We start from the raw sequence: 15,671 nt of genomic DNA on the forward strand, positions 1-15,671 counted from the left end.
ATGCGCTTCGCTCGACCGTGTGCTCCGGCCATGTCGCGAATCGCCGATTCGCCGACGGTTGTATCAGTTTCGGGGAAAATTTCCCACAGACCACTCGTCGCCAAATCTTTTCTTCCTTTTACGTAAATGTACAGAACAGACTTGGTTTGACGATGTGGACGTAGAAGAAGAAAATGTCCGTTGTCGCACATGCGACGCTGGTCTCTCTCGTGGGAGATCGTTGAGCTTCGCTTGTGTGACACGGAGTAAACGCGTTAAGAGCAAACGCCGGGGTGCCTGGGAGTGGCGAGAGAAATAATCATCGAAATAAATATCCTAGATTGTTGCTGGCAATATTCGCCACCAAGTGGACGACAGAATGACGGCAAGACGGGAAGTGCCCGACGGCTTTAGGCCTAGCGCATCGCAGAGTGAGTCTGCTTTCAATTGCTTTCGGCGCAACGTTTGTTTGCTCATCCGTTCGCCAGATCAAAGCGACGCCCTGGGACTATGGCACTTTTGTAATAATCGACTGTTCCGCTATTCTCCTCTTGCCGTTTGGCAACGATAAAAGATACAGTGAAGCTTTTTGAGAAAAGAGCGAGGCGATAAGAGGAGGAATGAGATTCCCCTTAAAATTTCCGTGTTCGTCGTCAAAGTTGCGAAACTCCGGCAGAGTTATTCCGTGATTTATCTCGCCGCAACATCTGCGCGCCTCCGCCGTGGAAAAAAAAAAAAAAAAAAAAAGAAAAAAGAAACAATGTGTCTGTCCGTGACCGTGCGAGTGCAATTTCACGGGCTTACAGTTCGGGCTCGATAACAAACGAGATTACTTTCGTTTGATCTCTCGTCCCGCCGTCGTCGTTTTATTTAACGCGCGGCTTTCCATCCGAAAATCGCGTTTCAATCGCAAAAATTATTCGCGCGCGTCTGCCGTCGTGAACATCGTGTCACAGACAGAACCGATGTTGCCGGTCAATTTGCAGCCAATCGCGAGATATGAGGGAAGAGCAGTTTATTTGCAGAGACGACTATTAAAAAACGACCCCGGAAACGCGTCTCGTCGTTCTCGCGTATCGAATTAACGTTACACCCCCCGTACACCCCGCGTATGTACCGAACTCGTCGACGGGTATTGGCGATACACGCTGACCAGCCCCCCTCCCTGACAGGACAACACCAGGACATAGTCCTGGTGCCTCTGCACAAAAATCGCCTAAATCCATAAAAAATCACCTCAAGTGTTAAGCAACAGACGGAAGAGTTGTTACAACTTACCTCGAGCGATTCAACAAATTTCGATCGATCAATTTTCCGACAGCGTACGTCCAACGGAGACGCACGGCGTTATTCAAGCGTATAAAGCGAATGCGTCGCCGTTAAGGTTAATGCCTGTGTTCAGCGAAAGCGCTTAATGACTATTATCCGTGTTATCGGAGTGGACTTTCGGACGGGTCCAGGAAAATATACCGATGAGGAGCAACAGTCACTAAGCGCTCACTTCTGCCGGCTGGAGCGTAGCAAACGCAACGTGTTACTCCACTCGGTGACTTCTCACGGCACCTACGCGCGAACTACCTAACAGTCGCCATGTACAATAGCCGCCGAAGCAACACCTGTCATCCCCGAGACGACGACGGATTCCGCCGCCGGTGCTCAGCGAGCAGTCCCGTCCGGATCAGGGGGATCACCGAAATTAACCCACACGATGTCGAGGACCGAAGCCGTTAGGCAGGACGTCAGGAGGCTGAAGAGTGTCACATTAGGCAGAATGGGGAGGATATTTAAGACGCGCACGCCCGTCGTGGGAGAATCCGTCTTGGACGCCGTAAGTGATTCGGATATTCGAGGCGTCATGTTTCGCAAATGTAAAGGGCTTCTGGGGGCGCGCGGGCTTCGGCAAAACCTCATGATATATGAAGGAAGTTCGAATCCTGAGAGTGTCGGGAACGAATCGTAACGTATTGTGCGTGTCGATACGTACAGCGAAAGATCACCGAAAGATCTCGGCGAAAGTCATTGTTATTCTTCAAAACGCGCAGAGAAAGAGAGTTTTGCTAGCGCTCTCGCGTTAAATCTCGTTGCAAAATATGGTCACGATTATAATCCCTTCATCGCGTGATTATAATGATCGGTGTATGGACCGTTGTAAGTACCAAAAATCTTTGCCTGACAATCGGTGCGTCTTGCTGCTCGTGCACGTCGAATTTCCTCCGTTGCCTCTGCTTCGTTGGTCCGTGAAATCGATCGATCGGTAACTCGTACGGCCGTCGAAGCACGCGTCGCTCGCTGCAATTGTGAAATTTAATGCACGATTGACTTTGGAGACTTTGGAGCACATCGCGCTAATGTGACGAAAGGCGAGGGGGACAGAAGTTTTAACGACTTACGCATTTAACGCTCCCGGCTCTTTTATTCAGAATGTGACAAGCGTCGATAATTATGACGAAGAGCCATCAAGGAAAGAAAAGACAAACTCTTTAGGAAGGATACTTAAGCTCGTCGACAAAGACGGCTCGCCCAAGAAACTTTTTGTTCGTCCTCGGGCAGGATCGCTGAGTCGTATACTACGTAGGCATCCTCATAATGAGGACAATGGGGTTATCGATAAGTCCGCAGAGGACACCGCGCGTGGAATTCTCTCCAGAATGCTCGGCCAACTGAGAGGAAAGTAAAGATTCAAAGAAACTCTTGTCGTGTGACTCTTTATCGAGGCATCTCGCTTAAAGCAATGAGATTCCTCGAATGATATTTTCTTTTAAAGTATGCGAAGTATCTTCCATCACCGGCAAAATATCATTGAGATATTTTACAATGTCGTTATCGTTCCTTGATATTACAAAGATGCTAGGGAAACTACGAAATTGGGATAAGCGAGTTAACCGTTTATCTCAAATACGATGTGTTCGATGGTGTTCGTTGCTTCAAGCAAAACGACCGGATAATTTGTTTCGACTGCAGGTCGGTCCGTGAGCAGAACTACCGCTACTAAGGCGAGCACACATAAACGGGACAAGCACAATTCTGCGTTACCGCCAAGAGTGCCGTTCAGCTCGATGGCAACTAACGATCCGCCGGAATTGCCTGCGTCTGAAAAATTGGCGGACAAAACACCAGATCTGGAGTATTCCTATTGACTCTTTGCAACTCCATTGTTATCGAAATTTAGAGAAAGAACTCTTTTTGACCTAAGTCTAAATCATAGAAATCATGCATATCGATCGGAGCGGTCAGCCATAACGAAGACCGGCGAAAAATTACATGTGCCTTATTAATAAAATATTTGCTGCTCCACCTCCTTGATGTTTCGTCGATTTATTGAGTGCGTTCCGTCGTCGGGAGTGTGAAGGAGATCGGAATGAAGAGAAAACGGTTACTGGAAGAGTCACGTTTATTATACAAGCGTGCCTCTCTCTCTCTCTCTCTTTCTCTCTCTCTCTCTCTCTCTCTCTCTTTCTCTGTCTCTCTGTTTCCTCGTCATATCTGTATATGATATTACGGAGCAACCCGTGCCCCTTCATGCTTCTTTTCACGCTGTACAAATGTTCATTCTGTACTAATATACGTATTACGACATTGTGTGACAGAAATGATCGAACGAGTTTGCGAATCGTATCCAACGAGTATAGAATGAGATTCTTGATTCGTAAAACCGTCCTCTCGTATCGGACTGTTCTCGCAGCCGGTATATAAAATGTATTTACAAAAGAGTTTTAACTTATACATATGTATGTATATGTATATACATGTATATATATGTATATATATATATATATATATATATACACAGACATATATATATATATACACGCAGAGCGCGTGCACTTGTATTCGTGAACGTGGATTCTTTGTGAGAAACAGCGGCGGGATTCGACGGAAGCAGCAATTTCCTGCCTCTCGCTTTTACTTTCAGATATTCGATTTGAATTTCACAAGTCGCGCATGAGTAAGTCAATCTTGCCGGCGCCACGGCAAGTGGCTTCCCGCCGTTTGTGAGCGTCTCGCAATCGATACACCGACAACCGAACAAAACCTGCCGTTTCGCCGTTGCTCTTCGCAAAGAATCGCTCCTGAGGGCGAAGGTTTACGGAATAACCCCGACATAAAACCTTAAAATGTAAAATTATGTACAATATCGCATTGCAGATGCACGCTCCGACGCGTAATACGTTTCAACTGCAATCTCATCCTGCAATTTCCGGATCTCGAAGTTCGTTTCAAACGGCGGCGACTGATTCGCACGAATCACAAATTAACGCAGGCGACAGCGATAAACAGCAATTTTGTCGTCAATCCGTTCTGGAAGACTTGCTGCGCTTGTGCCTGACCGGTCCTTTGTTCCTCGTCCTTGATCGACGATCGTGATTTATCACAGAATAAAGTAATACAAAACAATCCAAACGCCAAGTTCGCGAATTAGAATTTAATCCACGTACTTTCCGTCCTCGATGTAACTTTGTTACATAAATTAAAGTCTAACGAACTATATCGCCCTCTCTCTCTCTCTCTCTCTCTCTCTTACTTTAACAATATAAAATAACAGCGATCATGATTGCACGAAAAGCTACTTGGTTTTCTGAAAGTTGGAGTAGACGTACAGCTTTCTCTGCATTATCTAAATGTAGGACAGAGAGTTATATTTTTCGTTTATAGTAAATCATCTATCTCCACTTTTAGAAGAAAACACACAAGTGTGTTCTTAAGCTACTGACGATGCAACCGACGCGTCCGACGAGGACGACGGTATTGTTCCAAAAGATTTTTAGTTCTACTAATAGTGTAGATGACAATTTTCGACATTAGCGACAATATCGCAAACGATAGTCACAATTACAATTAAAAAAGATAATTGAGATAACGATAATAAAATAGATAATATTTAAGCTTGACTCTTAATGTATAAGATTCTCTAATGATGTATATGTGTGCAATGTTTCATTCAACCAAGTATCGCAACGCTATGTTATGCAGCGTTGAGGAATTGTACAAGATATTATTAGATTGTTCGCGTGCGCGTACGACACTTATATCGATATATATATATATCTCATAACGACGATGTTATGTTTCAATTAAATAAAGTACAACCTCATATATTCGGTATACATGTGTCTTAAAATAAATATATAAAAAAGGAAAAGTTGCGACAGATTGACATGTAAATTTGTATCTCGCGAAGAGATAATATTTATACCGCATAATCGCTTTTGCAGCACAAAAGTACGACGGTGAAATTTGTCGAATTGGTGAAAGTTTGTCTGAGTATTAAGAGGAATCATCGATCGTCGAATTATTTCAACAATAGCGCATTTAGGTACGTGCTAAAGTAAACAGTATAATGCGAAATTGTGAGATTGAAGTCACAAATATTAAATTAAGAGTTTGATGAAAATTCAATATCGTCCGCCAAACTAAAGTATTATCTAGGCAAAGAACAAAAATGAATTATTTACGCTGCACGATGTGGTCGACTTAAATGCTTGAGTGGCAAAAATACAACGTCGATGAACACGATTCCTTTTTCCTTTTAATTATATCCCTTTGGAAAATCCAACGGGGGAAATTCAATTAATTCTAATTGCAAAAGTTTATCTACAGCATGTAACCAACACTTACATTCTCTACGACGCGCTGAGTATAAAATTAAGTACATTTACTTGTATATCACCGCGAGAAAAACACGCTGAATACTGTAAGTGACAATCCAATTCCTTAATTTGACTTGCAGATGGCTGCTATCAAGAAGAAACTTCAAGTTGCAAAGTCAAGAGCGAGTTTTTCTAGGTGAAATCATCCGAAACTGAGAATCATCATCCGAACGGCTGTTTACATCTACTACACAGTGTGCATGTGCGTGTGTGTGTGTGTGGGTGTGTAAAGGGACTCTGTTTCTTCATTTCTGCAAATAAGTGATGACGTATTGTTTCTCTACGAGAACCATGTGATAATGTATGTAATAATGATGAAAGGGGCTGGCATATCGCTTCGTGACGGCTCGGATCGATGATCGATCAGCTGCATACACGCACGCACGCACACACCTATACGCATACGCACATATACACACGTACTCTGTGACCTCTTTGAAAAGTGATATGGCTCCTACGAAAATGCGAGTTTCTTGTTCCCACTGACATTGTTTCGCCCATCTCAGAAAGAAGGATCGATTAAAAGCTCCGTACAACCACACCCGCTCATCTCTCCGATTTTCATTCTAGGTAATTCGTTTACAACGTGTTAATGTTATTTACTTATTAAATCATCATCTAGCGCGTCTAATACACGGCTCTTGGACGGACGGTTTGCCACTCCTCCGAACAATAACTCAACCTACGCGATCACCGGGGGAAGGGGAGGGGAGGGGAGGGGGGATCTCTGTGCCTCACTTTCGCAACGAATCATTCTTAAGTATCACCCAATAGGAGTGCGTGAATTTTGAAAAGAAGAAAGAAAAGAAAGCAACAATTAGGCAACAAGTAGGACAGCTCCTTCCTTTCTATCTGCAGCGAAACGCGGAATATGACAACAAAGTATTATTGGTGGTAATCTCAGTGAAGTATCGGCATCAGAAGGAATCAAGACAGCGTCTAGACAGCGTCTTTTGTGGTACATCCGGGTTTTTTTGAGTTCCATTTCTAAATGACGTTTCCATCAAAGACATTCGCGACAGACTCATTGCGGATGCGATGTGGTCCGAGGCCCCATCGCGACACAACCAGTGGAATATGCGACCTTGCACTTGTCACGATACACGAGACTTATATCTATCAACATTACGCGCTTTATCAGCTTCCCCGGAAACTGCTACCTAGTAGATAGATACATATATGTATGTATGTATAGGTATAGATATGTATACATGAGTCACACACTAATACACCGCACGATGCGAAGTATCGCGCACGTCATTTGATTCGTAAACCCATACTTGGCAGCATATTCAATTTGACATCGTCCTCTCTCGAGTTATCGTCTGCTATGGAGAGTTCCACTTTTTCGATATTTCCGATATAACTATCACGGCCGTGAAACGCTAGGCTATACATACATGTATTACGAATTGAACACGTTTCTCTTCGATATGTAGACAATAAAAGAATAAAAATATATGTATATATATATGCGCTCGCTCGTTGCTCCATATGCGAAACGTTGTATTCTTCTTCCGACCTCCAAGCCGCCGATTTCTCCGATTGGTTTTCGCTTCGCGGCACGCGATCTTACTAATCCCCAAATTATTATATCACCTGTTACCATCGTCCATGCTCCTCCCTTCATCCCACAATTGAATCGCTATTTTTCTGGCTAGTGTTTTCCTTCCAAGGAAACTTGAACAATCCAGAAGATTCAAGCACCTTTGGGAAAGGTGAGATCCATCGTCGTCTGCCATCGTCATCATTCATTATTCCTAACCAGCGTTCGAACCATCACATCCCTGACTCGGCTATGCCCTCGTCATCTGCAAGACAACAGGTTGAATCAGAGGCGATTCGTCAAGATTAAATTGTCCCATTTGTTTGTCTTGCACATTGCAATCATGCTCGATGCAAGCTACGCGCATTGCAAGTTTTGCAGTTGCTAATAAATTGATATTATTTAAAAAAGCCGTTTTTTTTCTCTCTGTACTCCATATCTCTTCGACGAAGAGGGTTTGTGTGTTTCACGCACAGCGTAATATTAATTAAAAAGAAAAGATAGCACAGCTGTGTGTATGTGAATAGATTACGGTGTAAAAATTCGAGTTTCATAAAAGTAAAATATCAAACAAAATTAATTGTATCAAGCAAAATCATACAACAATTCGTTGCAGACGGATTTATTTGGTGATTGATCGATGGAATCTTGGCCGATGCAGTTATTCCTTCCGAAAATTCGTGTGAAAATTATGAAGTAATTAAGCCGATATGTATACATAGACAAGCATTTCTATCGGTGACGCAAGATCATGGATGTTTATTAAAGTCGCGCACACATTGCACAAGTCCTCACACATGCGTGACATACACGATTAATGTACAAATTTGTCATGTAATTTCTGTGTGTGACGTTCATTCTCATGCAAGGAAAAAGAAAAGCGACACCATCGAAATTACCGTCGATGCAGGAATCGCTGTTTGAGGGTCACCTTTCCTTCTCATCCTCGGCGGGACTCTTAGTGTTTTCGACCGAGCTTCGATTCTTGCCTGGATACAAAGGTCGCAAAAGATTGCAGAGAGGAAGGTGTGAGTTGCCGGGTGAGAAGGTGATTGCCGTTTTTTACAAAGAGGGACAACCATCGTTATCAAACGTGAAACAAAGTAACGTGTGCTTCTAACAACTGCCCACAACCATACCTCGTCACCATAACCAGTCGTGTGAATTGCTTCTTTACTATGTTACATTGTTTCTTGACATTTTTCAAAAAAAAAAAAAGAAAAAAAAAACATCATTGTTGCTTCATCAATACCGACTTCAGATAACCTCTGTGAGACATTTGATCCGTCTTTGTGCGAGAAAAATCTCTCATAGAGGAAACATATTAAGCACTTATAGATTCTCCTTGATCTTGACTCCTGCCGGGTGACACATGCACTACCATCGACTCTTTTCAACTTTTCAATTCTTCAACAACTAATGTTCCGATTACCAATTGCGGGATTGCGCTGTGATTGTCTAAGTCACACTTCGTGTCACTGATCAACCAATTCGTCCTTCAACCGTCCGAATTAGCTCAGATATTTTACAATATCTTGTAAAAAGTCTGAACGTACCTTCAAATCCTTGATTGTCATGTATCTCTCGCGGTGGTCCAGTGGTATCTTGTCCCTCCAAGACTGCCAAGAGGCATTGATGGATGCAAATGTACTGCTGCTCCGTCTGGACCATCCAGACTCGCTCCTTTCTCATCGCCCAGACGATCCCGAAGATGTCGACATACTTCGATACCAATATCTGCTGTAATATTCTGTCGAGAGTGATGAAGGTGCCGCTACGGCCAACACCGGCGCTGCAATGGACAACTATGGGCCTCTGATCAGGCCTGACTCGTTCCCTGAACGCTCGCACGAACCTAGCTAACGTTTGAGGTGGACTAGGAACGCCAAAGTCCGGCCAGGTGGTAAAATGGAAATGCTGTATCACTCTTTTTACGTCGCCCTATAACAAAGGAAACACATCAAATCTCAATAAAGAAGCCAGAAGACGCGCAAACACTAAAGTATATTCCGACAAAACTGTTCCGCCAGACAATGTCAACTCATACTGGGTATTACGGAAAGATCATACAGCCACTTACTCTGCACAGCATGAATTCCGTGATACTCCAATCCGGATAGTGCGTCTCATTGAGTATCGTGACGCAGATATCCCCATAATAAACGGGTAAAGTGTCCATCGGCCAGTAATGGTCACACTTTTCTCTTCCCTTCTCGATACACCTCGTCAGCATCACGATCGCTCTGCTGTTGCTCTCCCACACCATCCGCCAAAAGTCGTCTCGAGTCGAATGCAGCGGGCCTTGAGTCACGATGAACTCCCGTGGCGAATTGTGACCCTGCGATGTCGTCGAAATATGTCGGATACGATTACGATATTTCTTCATTATTGGATCACCGTATTTGACTGCTCGTATATATCTGTGGGAGGCAACATCTACGTACCGGAACGTAATTGGCGTTGATGTAGTCGGAGCCTTCTTCATCATCGACTGGTTGGAGCTTGAATCTACTGTGATCGTATGGAAGAATATTGGTGAAGCGATTTTTCGGTCGGTTGCAGGGCAAATCCGCCGCGGTACACGGCTGGTCCCTCCCGACGTGCTTCAGCTCCTCGAATTCTTCCGAAAACCGGAAGTCAGAGTCCGCCGACATAGTGCGATAGTGTTCAGCAAAGTCCTCGACCTTGATAGGCCGACTGAGACATGACAATAATCATTACATTTGCTTATTAGTGTCGCTTAGTCAATTTTGAGAAGAAGATTGTTTGACGCAGAAAATTGTTTCTGACAACACTGTTAATTCGATCTGATCTGAAGAAATGCATGCTAAACATTGTGACTTCTGGATCACCTGGTCTCGATGACGCTGTCTGGCAACGACAGGTTATCCGTAGCTCTGGTTTCTGTCGTCTTACGACCTTGGCTTCTTCTTCTACGCACAAACAGCCCGATGCCCAACAGGCCCAGGAGCACCGCTATGGCGACGACGACACCGACTATGATGGCCGTATTGTCCTTATCTGTTCGACACGTATAATGAATTTCGAGTCATTGCGATAATTCTCGGATACATATGAGCAATCACGTCGATTACACAAACTTGTTCTTTAAAAGCGACAGATACGAATCTCGCGGACGTAGATAAAACTTGGAACTTGGATTTGCGAGGTCTTACCTGCCAGCAGCAATCCTTGGGCAGACATGTACACGAAATAACGAGGCATGAATTTAGCGAGGCTTTCACTACATGCGCAGTGTGCCTCTATATAAGCTTACGTTACTCATCACATCCGACAAACGTCGGTATTGTTCAATGTTATTTGCTTCAACAACCAACCGATACGTCGCATATATGTAACAGAATTACCGTTTCTTAGACTTTGCTTACTAACCACGTAACGAGAGAGAGAGAGAGAGAGAGAGAGAGAGCACGGGTACGTTAAACCGGAAACGGATTAAACCGCGACTTTTGTTGTTCGTTACGTCTTGAGACATTTCACGCGATCGCTCTCACCTGTTTGAATGGGGAAGCTGTAACTGGTATCCGTAAATTTGTCAGGTGCCGTGAACGCGCGCACCTTCACCCGATACGTTGATCCTGATTTCAACGGTCCGTTGCAGTAGCCGATCTTTTTGTTGTCGCAATTCTCGGAGCCGATCGTGAAGTCCTCCACGGATCCATTTTTGAAAGGATAATACGGCTCCATTACCTACAAAAATATACATAAAACAATAGTTCCCCTTCAACTGCAATTATATATTGTGTAGAAAGTGAGCGCGTATCATCGCGATGAGCACCTGAGTGAATATCTTTACTACTTTCGAAACGAAGTGGTTCAAAAAATCCATCGTTGAATTTCTTTTTTCTTTCTTTTTTTTTTTTTTATTGCAATTTCCTCTATGTTCTATGACGAGCTAGATTTCTGGTTCGTTGCGCAGTTTCTTCAACGCAACGTTAACATCAATACCGATGATATCGTTCAAAGAATCAGCGGCAGGAAATTGAGCCAATTAGTTCGACATGACATCCGCCGAACAATTCGTCCGTTGATAACGATGGCGAAATATTCAGGACCGTAATACGTTACGTAATCGTGCGATGTATTACGTTGATAATTTCTTATACGTTATTTTTAGACGAGAGTCCAATGTAACACACGTTTGTGCGTCATCGAAGATACACATATAAATAGACTTGCAACGCGAGTTTAGAAACTCGCAAGTTTTAAGTGCACTGTCTTCTCGTTAATTCGACAACTCGCGCGCGCACTGAGAACCGTCCTGCGATTTCCCAACTTCCCAAAATGTTCGCGGCACATCTTCGTCTTCGCAGCGTTAAATCGCAACTAGATTACACGCGTATCCTTCAGCCTGTTGCACAGCCGCCGCGTGATCATCACGTTGATCACGGCCCGCGGGCGTTTATGCGTAATCACGGATCTACGCGTAATAACGCGTCGTTTTACAACGATCGTTCGTGATCTTGCAAGTTAACGAGCCTCATGGTATATAATCTGCTGAATCAATTATCTTAAACGGACTGTTTCGCTGCCTATCCTTTCGCCGTATTCTCAGTTCACCGAGTTTAAATTGGTATTACTGATCGTCGTAAGAAGGAAGCTGTACGCATACTTGTTCAACCACTACTCGAGTTAATGTCACGTCCGTCTTGTGAGTTTTATTTTGCCACAATATATATATATATATATATATATATATATATATATAAAAGATCTGCAACTCTATATGTATATATACTATATACATAAGATTCGCTATTGGTCGCCTCAGGACACAATTCAAAAGCGCGGATTTTCATGCACGGATGTCTATATTTTAATTTTAAAGATGTATTTCCTATCGTTTTATATATATATATATATACTTTTTTTTTAATATAAATTATAAATATTTAGGGGTAATTACTGCGTGATAAATAGATATGTAATAGACGTTACCTGGTAAGGTGGCCAAATACTGTAGGCCTGGACGTCTCTCCAACTCGGCATCTCCAATCCAGAAGCATTCTTGCTATCGTCCTCCGCTACAACGATGGTGTACGACGTGACCGCTCCGTTCTGTTCACTAAAGTAATTTTTCCTGAATCTAATTTGAATAGTCGTGCTGCTCCTGCAGACCTCAGTTGGCACCACCTGCGTCGGCGGCTTTGGCGGTGCTAATATCGGCATCTTCTGCTTCCAGATCGCTTCAGGGCCGAAGCCGACCCTCGTCTCCGCTTGGATTCGGAAAGTATAAGTTTTGCCCGGTATAAGGGACTTGATGATCCCGCGGAATTCGTTAGGCTTAAAATCTTGGGTGTGAGTGTGGGTGGAACCCTGGAAGTGGAGTCACAAGATGACATAACTTTTTGACGCGAAGAAACGAAGAAATGTGAAATAACATTATTCGTGTTGCAGTTGTATAAAAAAAAAAAAAAAAAAAAGGAAAACCAAATCGGAAGAAAACTCACTTCTAGTCCATACGTGATGCTAAATTTTCTGATAACGCCATTTTGCTCCTGACTGGGCAGAGACCACACGAAGCTGATGTCACTCGGCTGGATGTCGGTTGGATGAAACTTCTCCACCCTTCCTGGATACGACTCGCTGGTGGTGAAGCTGGCGCTGAGCGGATTCGAGACCCTCAGGTAAGAAGATTCTGTGCCCGAACGTACAACCAATGTGAACGTATAATTTCTATGCGGCTTGAGATCGGATATGACGATCATATTGGCCGTGGTTATGTTTTGGATGTAGTTGCCTTCCGTGTTAATGTACTGCACTTCAAAAGCATCGTACTCTCCATGCGGTAGGTCCCAAGTCAAAGTGATCTTCGTATCATTTATGTCAACCGCGTGAATCTCAGTGATCGGTTCGGGATCTAGAAATCATATTTATCTTCGGGCTAATAAAGACAGTGATGACGCAAGAACGAGTATACCGCCCCGGGGAGAACCCGATTGAATGAAAATTCAGAGGAGTCCGTTGTTAATACAAGTAGATAATAACGACAAGATAACATATACATGTAAATACTAAACAGATATTGCACAGAGATACTGTCGTACGGCACGCGCGACATACGACAAGAGATGTCGTTTCTCTCACTTAATTCTCCTCACTGCCATCTTTCCACAGGTACTTATCCACAGGTACGCGCGTATGTGTGTACAAAGTTACTCAATACCGCGCGATGTTACATCACAAAAGAAATCCTATGTACAAGTGATATCTCGCTGATATATCATGGTCCACGCACCTGAGCGGATTATCTGTGAATTCGTACGGTCCCTTAGTACGTTACGTTAAGTGCACAAATGATTCACACCAAAGATTCAACCCCCTGGATTCGATCACGACGATCAAGCAGACACTCAGCGTTCACTCAGCGTTTGTAGGGGAAAATCGCGAGGTAAGCGCCCATGGAAAGAATTGTCGCTTCTAATTCTCGCAAGACCACGTGAATACTCACAGAGTCTGTCCTGCCGTAGGAGAGGTCTGCTCTCCACATTATCGCTTACTGTCCAGACGGTCACGTTGTACAGTTTGCCAGGTGTTAATCCGACAAATGTCACTTTGGTGTCAGTGTTCTCCACTCTGCGCTCCTCCGTGGTATTATTCGCGTCGCTAATCCTGAACCGGTAGAGATCGAACCTCGAAGACTGAATCGGCGTCGGCGTGTATATCAACGTCAAGGACCCCGGCTGATCGCGATCGACCACTACGACGACCTCGGACTGGATCAGCGGCACTAAATTTCAAAGTTTCGTGTTTGTTTGCCAAGTTGCGACTCGACCTACCGAGATTTCGATCGTCCATTGCCCGTCAGCCTTCGAACGAAATCGCCGAGCCTGTCAAAGGGTAGCATCGCCGAGCTATCTCGGAGACAGAGATAGACCGGGAGAAAAAGTGAAGGAGAGAGAGAAGTATGATATAATAGAAGTGTGAAAGCGAACACGGGGGAAGCGAAACGGACACGTGATTAGTAACCAGGAGATAAGAACTCGTAGGAATCGCGTGTGTCTGTTAGCACTCATGCTCAGGCGAAGTTCGTTAGTCAGCTGTCAACCATAATGGATAACGTAATAAGATCTCCCTCGTTATCGCCGATAACGAGAACGAGCGTATTCACTACGGCGTACTCACTCGTCCTTGTGGTCAGATTGGTGATATCGCTGACCAGATCATAGGAGATTGTGTAGACGACGAAAAAGTACTCCACTCCGGGCATCAAGTCACCCACCAGAACCCTTTCGGTGTGCACAGCGTTCTCTTCGAAACTGATGCCGGACACGTCGTTACTCTCGCTGACGTTCTTCGTCCTGAGGTCCTCCGGGTTCTCCATCGGCCACCACTTTATAACATAGGTCTCGATTCGACCTTCAGGCCGCGGCCACTCCAGAGTCACGTTCGTGGAGTCGATGATCGGCGTGATATTCAGAACCGGGTTGGGTCCTTACGACAGGGAGACTCTTTTAAGTATGAGTATTTAGGTATAAATCGACAATCGCGATGTATGAGACACGATTGCAGGCGAATAACAAAGAAAAAGAAAGAGAAACTTCTGTCTGATTTTAGACTGGATGTATCTCTGAACAGCGTCGGCTTAAAGGATCGTGAGAAACATTTTAATCCTTCAACAATAGTCCTTTATTTTAGTTAGTCCCGTTTAATTGATCGAAGGACCTAGAACCTGGATATGGAAATGGATTCTGGTTATAGGAAAGTTCTTTTTCGTATACTTACTGACTGTGTGGTTTACTTGCAACGGGTACAAACTTTCGACGCCGTAGCTGACGGTGTTCACTTGTATGGTGTATCTCTCGCCTGGCGTCATATCCGCTACTTCCGCTTCCGTTACGCGGACGCTGGGTAGCTTCTCCCACCTCGGCTCATCCTCTGTGCGATATCTGATGGAGTACTCGGTGAATATCGAGTCGGTCGGCGCTTCCCAGTGTACAACAACGGTGTTGCTCGTGACTTTCTCGATGCTCAGGTTTTTTGGTGGATGAGGCACTGTTAAGTTGTTGATGAATCAGGTAAACCGGCACGGTTGGTGTCGGACGAGAGAGAACACTGTGGGGATCCGGAAAGATCAATAATTAGTACACTTACAGACGGCTTGCAGATAGTCGTGCGGCTCGCTTCGGAGTCCATGACTAATGGCGAAGACCTTGACCTCATATGCTGCACCGGGATAAAGATCTTCCAAGACAATGTGCGACTCCGTGGTCAAAGTGGTAGCACTTTCCCCGGTGTCGTTCCTGTTGTGGGTCACCTCGAATTTCTCTTGCTTGGAATTGACGTCGCTCTTCCAGGATATATTCAAGCCCTTCTCGATCGGCTTCAGATCTTCGATTATGGGACTAGCTGGACGTGTCGCTTGGTACAGAATAGTCTCGTTCGATTCAATTTTATTGCTGATCGCTTGAACTATTATGGAATAATTTCTTCCCGGCAAGAGTGCTTCCAGTGTGACCTGTCGATTTAACAAGCGT

At 44.3% G+C, this 15,671-nt stretch overlaps 2 protein-coding genes across 11 annotated transcripts in view; one reads left to right on the forward strand and one right to left on the reverse strand.

The window, feature by feature from the left end:
• The first annotated feature begins 1,594 nt into the window (after nt 1–1,594).
• LOC105182408 (uncharacterized) lies at nt 1,595–3,294 on the forward strand. Its single transcript, XM_019840993.2, has 2 exons — nt 1,595–1,807; nt 2,400–3,294. The coding sequence occupies exons 1-2, from the start codon at nt 1,688–1,690 to the stop codon at nt 2,652–2,654; spliced, it is 375 nt and encodes a 124-aa protein (XP_019696552.1). The 5' UTR covers nt 1,595–1,687; the 3' UTR covers nt 2,655–3,294.
• Nucleotides 3,295–3,465: 171 nt separating this feature from the next.
• The window catches only part of Ptp10D (Protein tyrosine phosphatase 10D), a 32,142-nt gene continuing 19,936 nt past the window's right edge, over nt 3,466–15,671 (reverse strand). For 5 of the 10 annotated variants that reach the window (XM_025300082.1, XM_025300062.1, XM_025300074.1 and 2 more), the window contains exons 8-20: nt 15,289–15,652; nt 14,920–15,189; nt 14,320–14,628; nt 13,646–13,924; nt 12,645–13,054; nt 12,133–12,510; nt 10,689–10,884; nt 10,350–10,364; nt 10,026–10,194; nt 9,618–9,870; nt 9,254–9,511; nt 8,730–9,114; nt 8,082–8,162 (exon numbers count right to left, since the gene is read on the reverse strand). In XM_025300082.1, coding sequence (XP_025155867.1) covers nt 8,101–8,162; nt 8,730–9,114; nt 9,254–9,511; nt 9,618–9,870; nt 10,026–10,194; nt 10,350–10,364; nt 10,689–10,884; nt 12,133–12,510; nt 12,645–13,054; nt 13,646–13,924; nt 14,320–14,628; nt 14,920–15,189; nt 15,289–15,652 — 3,348 coding nt within the window. In that variant the 3' untranslated portion in view covers nt 8,082–8,100. Of the gene's footprint in view, nt 7,439–8,072; nt 8,163–8,729; nt 9,115–9,253; nt 9,512–9,617; nt 9,871–10,025; nt 10,195–10,349; nt 10,365–10,688; nt 10,885–12,132; nt 12,511–12,644; nt 13,055–13,645; nt 13,925–14,319; nt 14,629–14,919; nt 15,190–15,288; nt 15,653–15,671 lie in introns of those variants that run through there. The other 5 variants (XM_025300056.1, XM_025300089.1, XM_025300093.1 and 2 more) reach the window with 5 other exon arrangements.

This window comes from Harpegnathos saltator, unplaced genomic scaffold (assembly GCF_003227715.2).
Source record: "Harpegnathos saltator strain DR-91 unplaced genomic scaffold, Hsal_v8.6 scaffold104, whole genome shotgun sequence".
Taxonomy (NCBI): domain Eukaryota; kingdom Metazoa; phylum Arthropoda; class Insecta; order Hymenoptera; family Formicidae; genus Harpegnathos; species Harpegnathos saltator.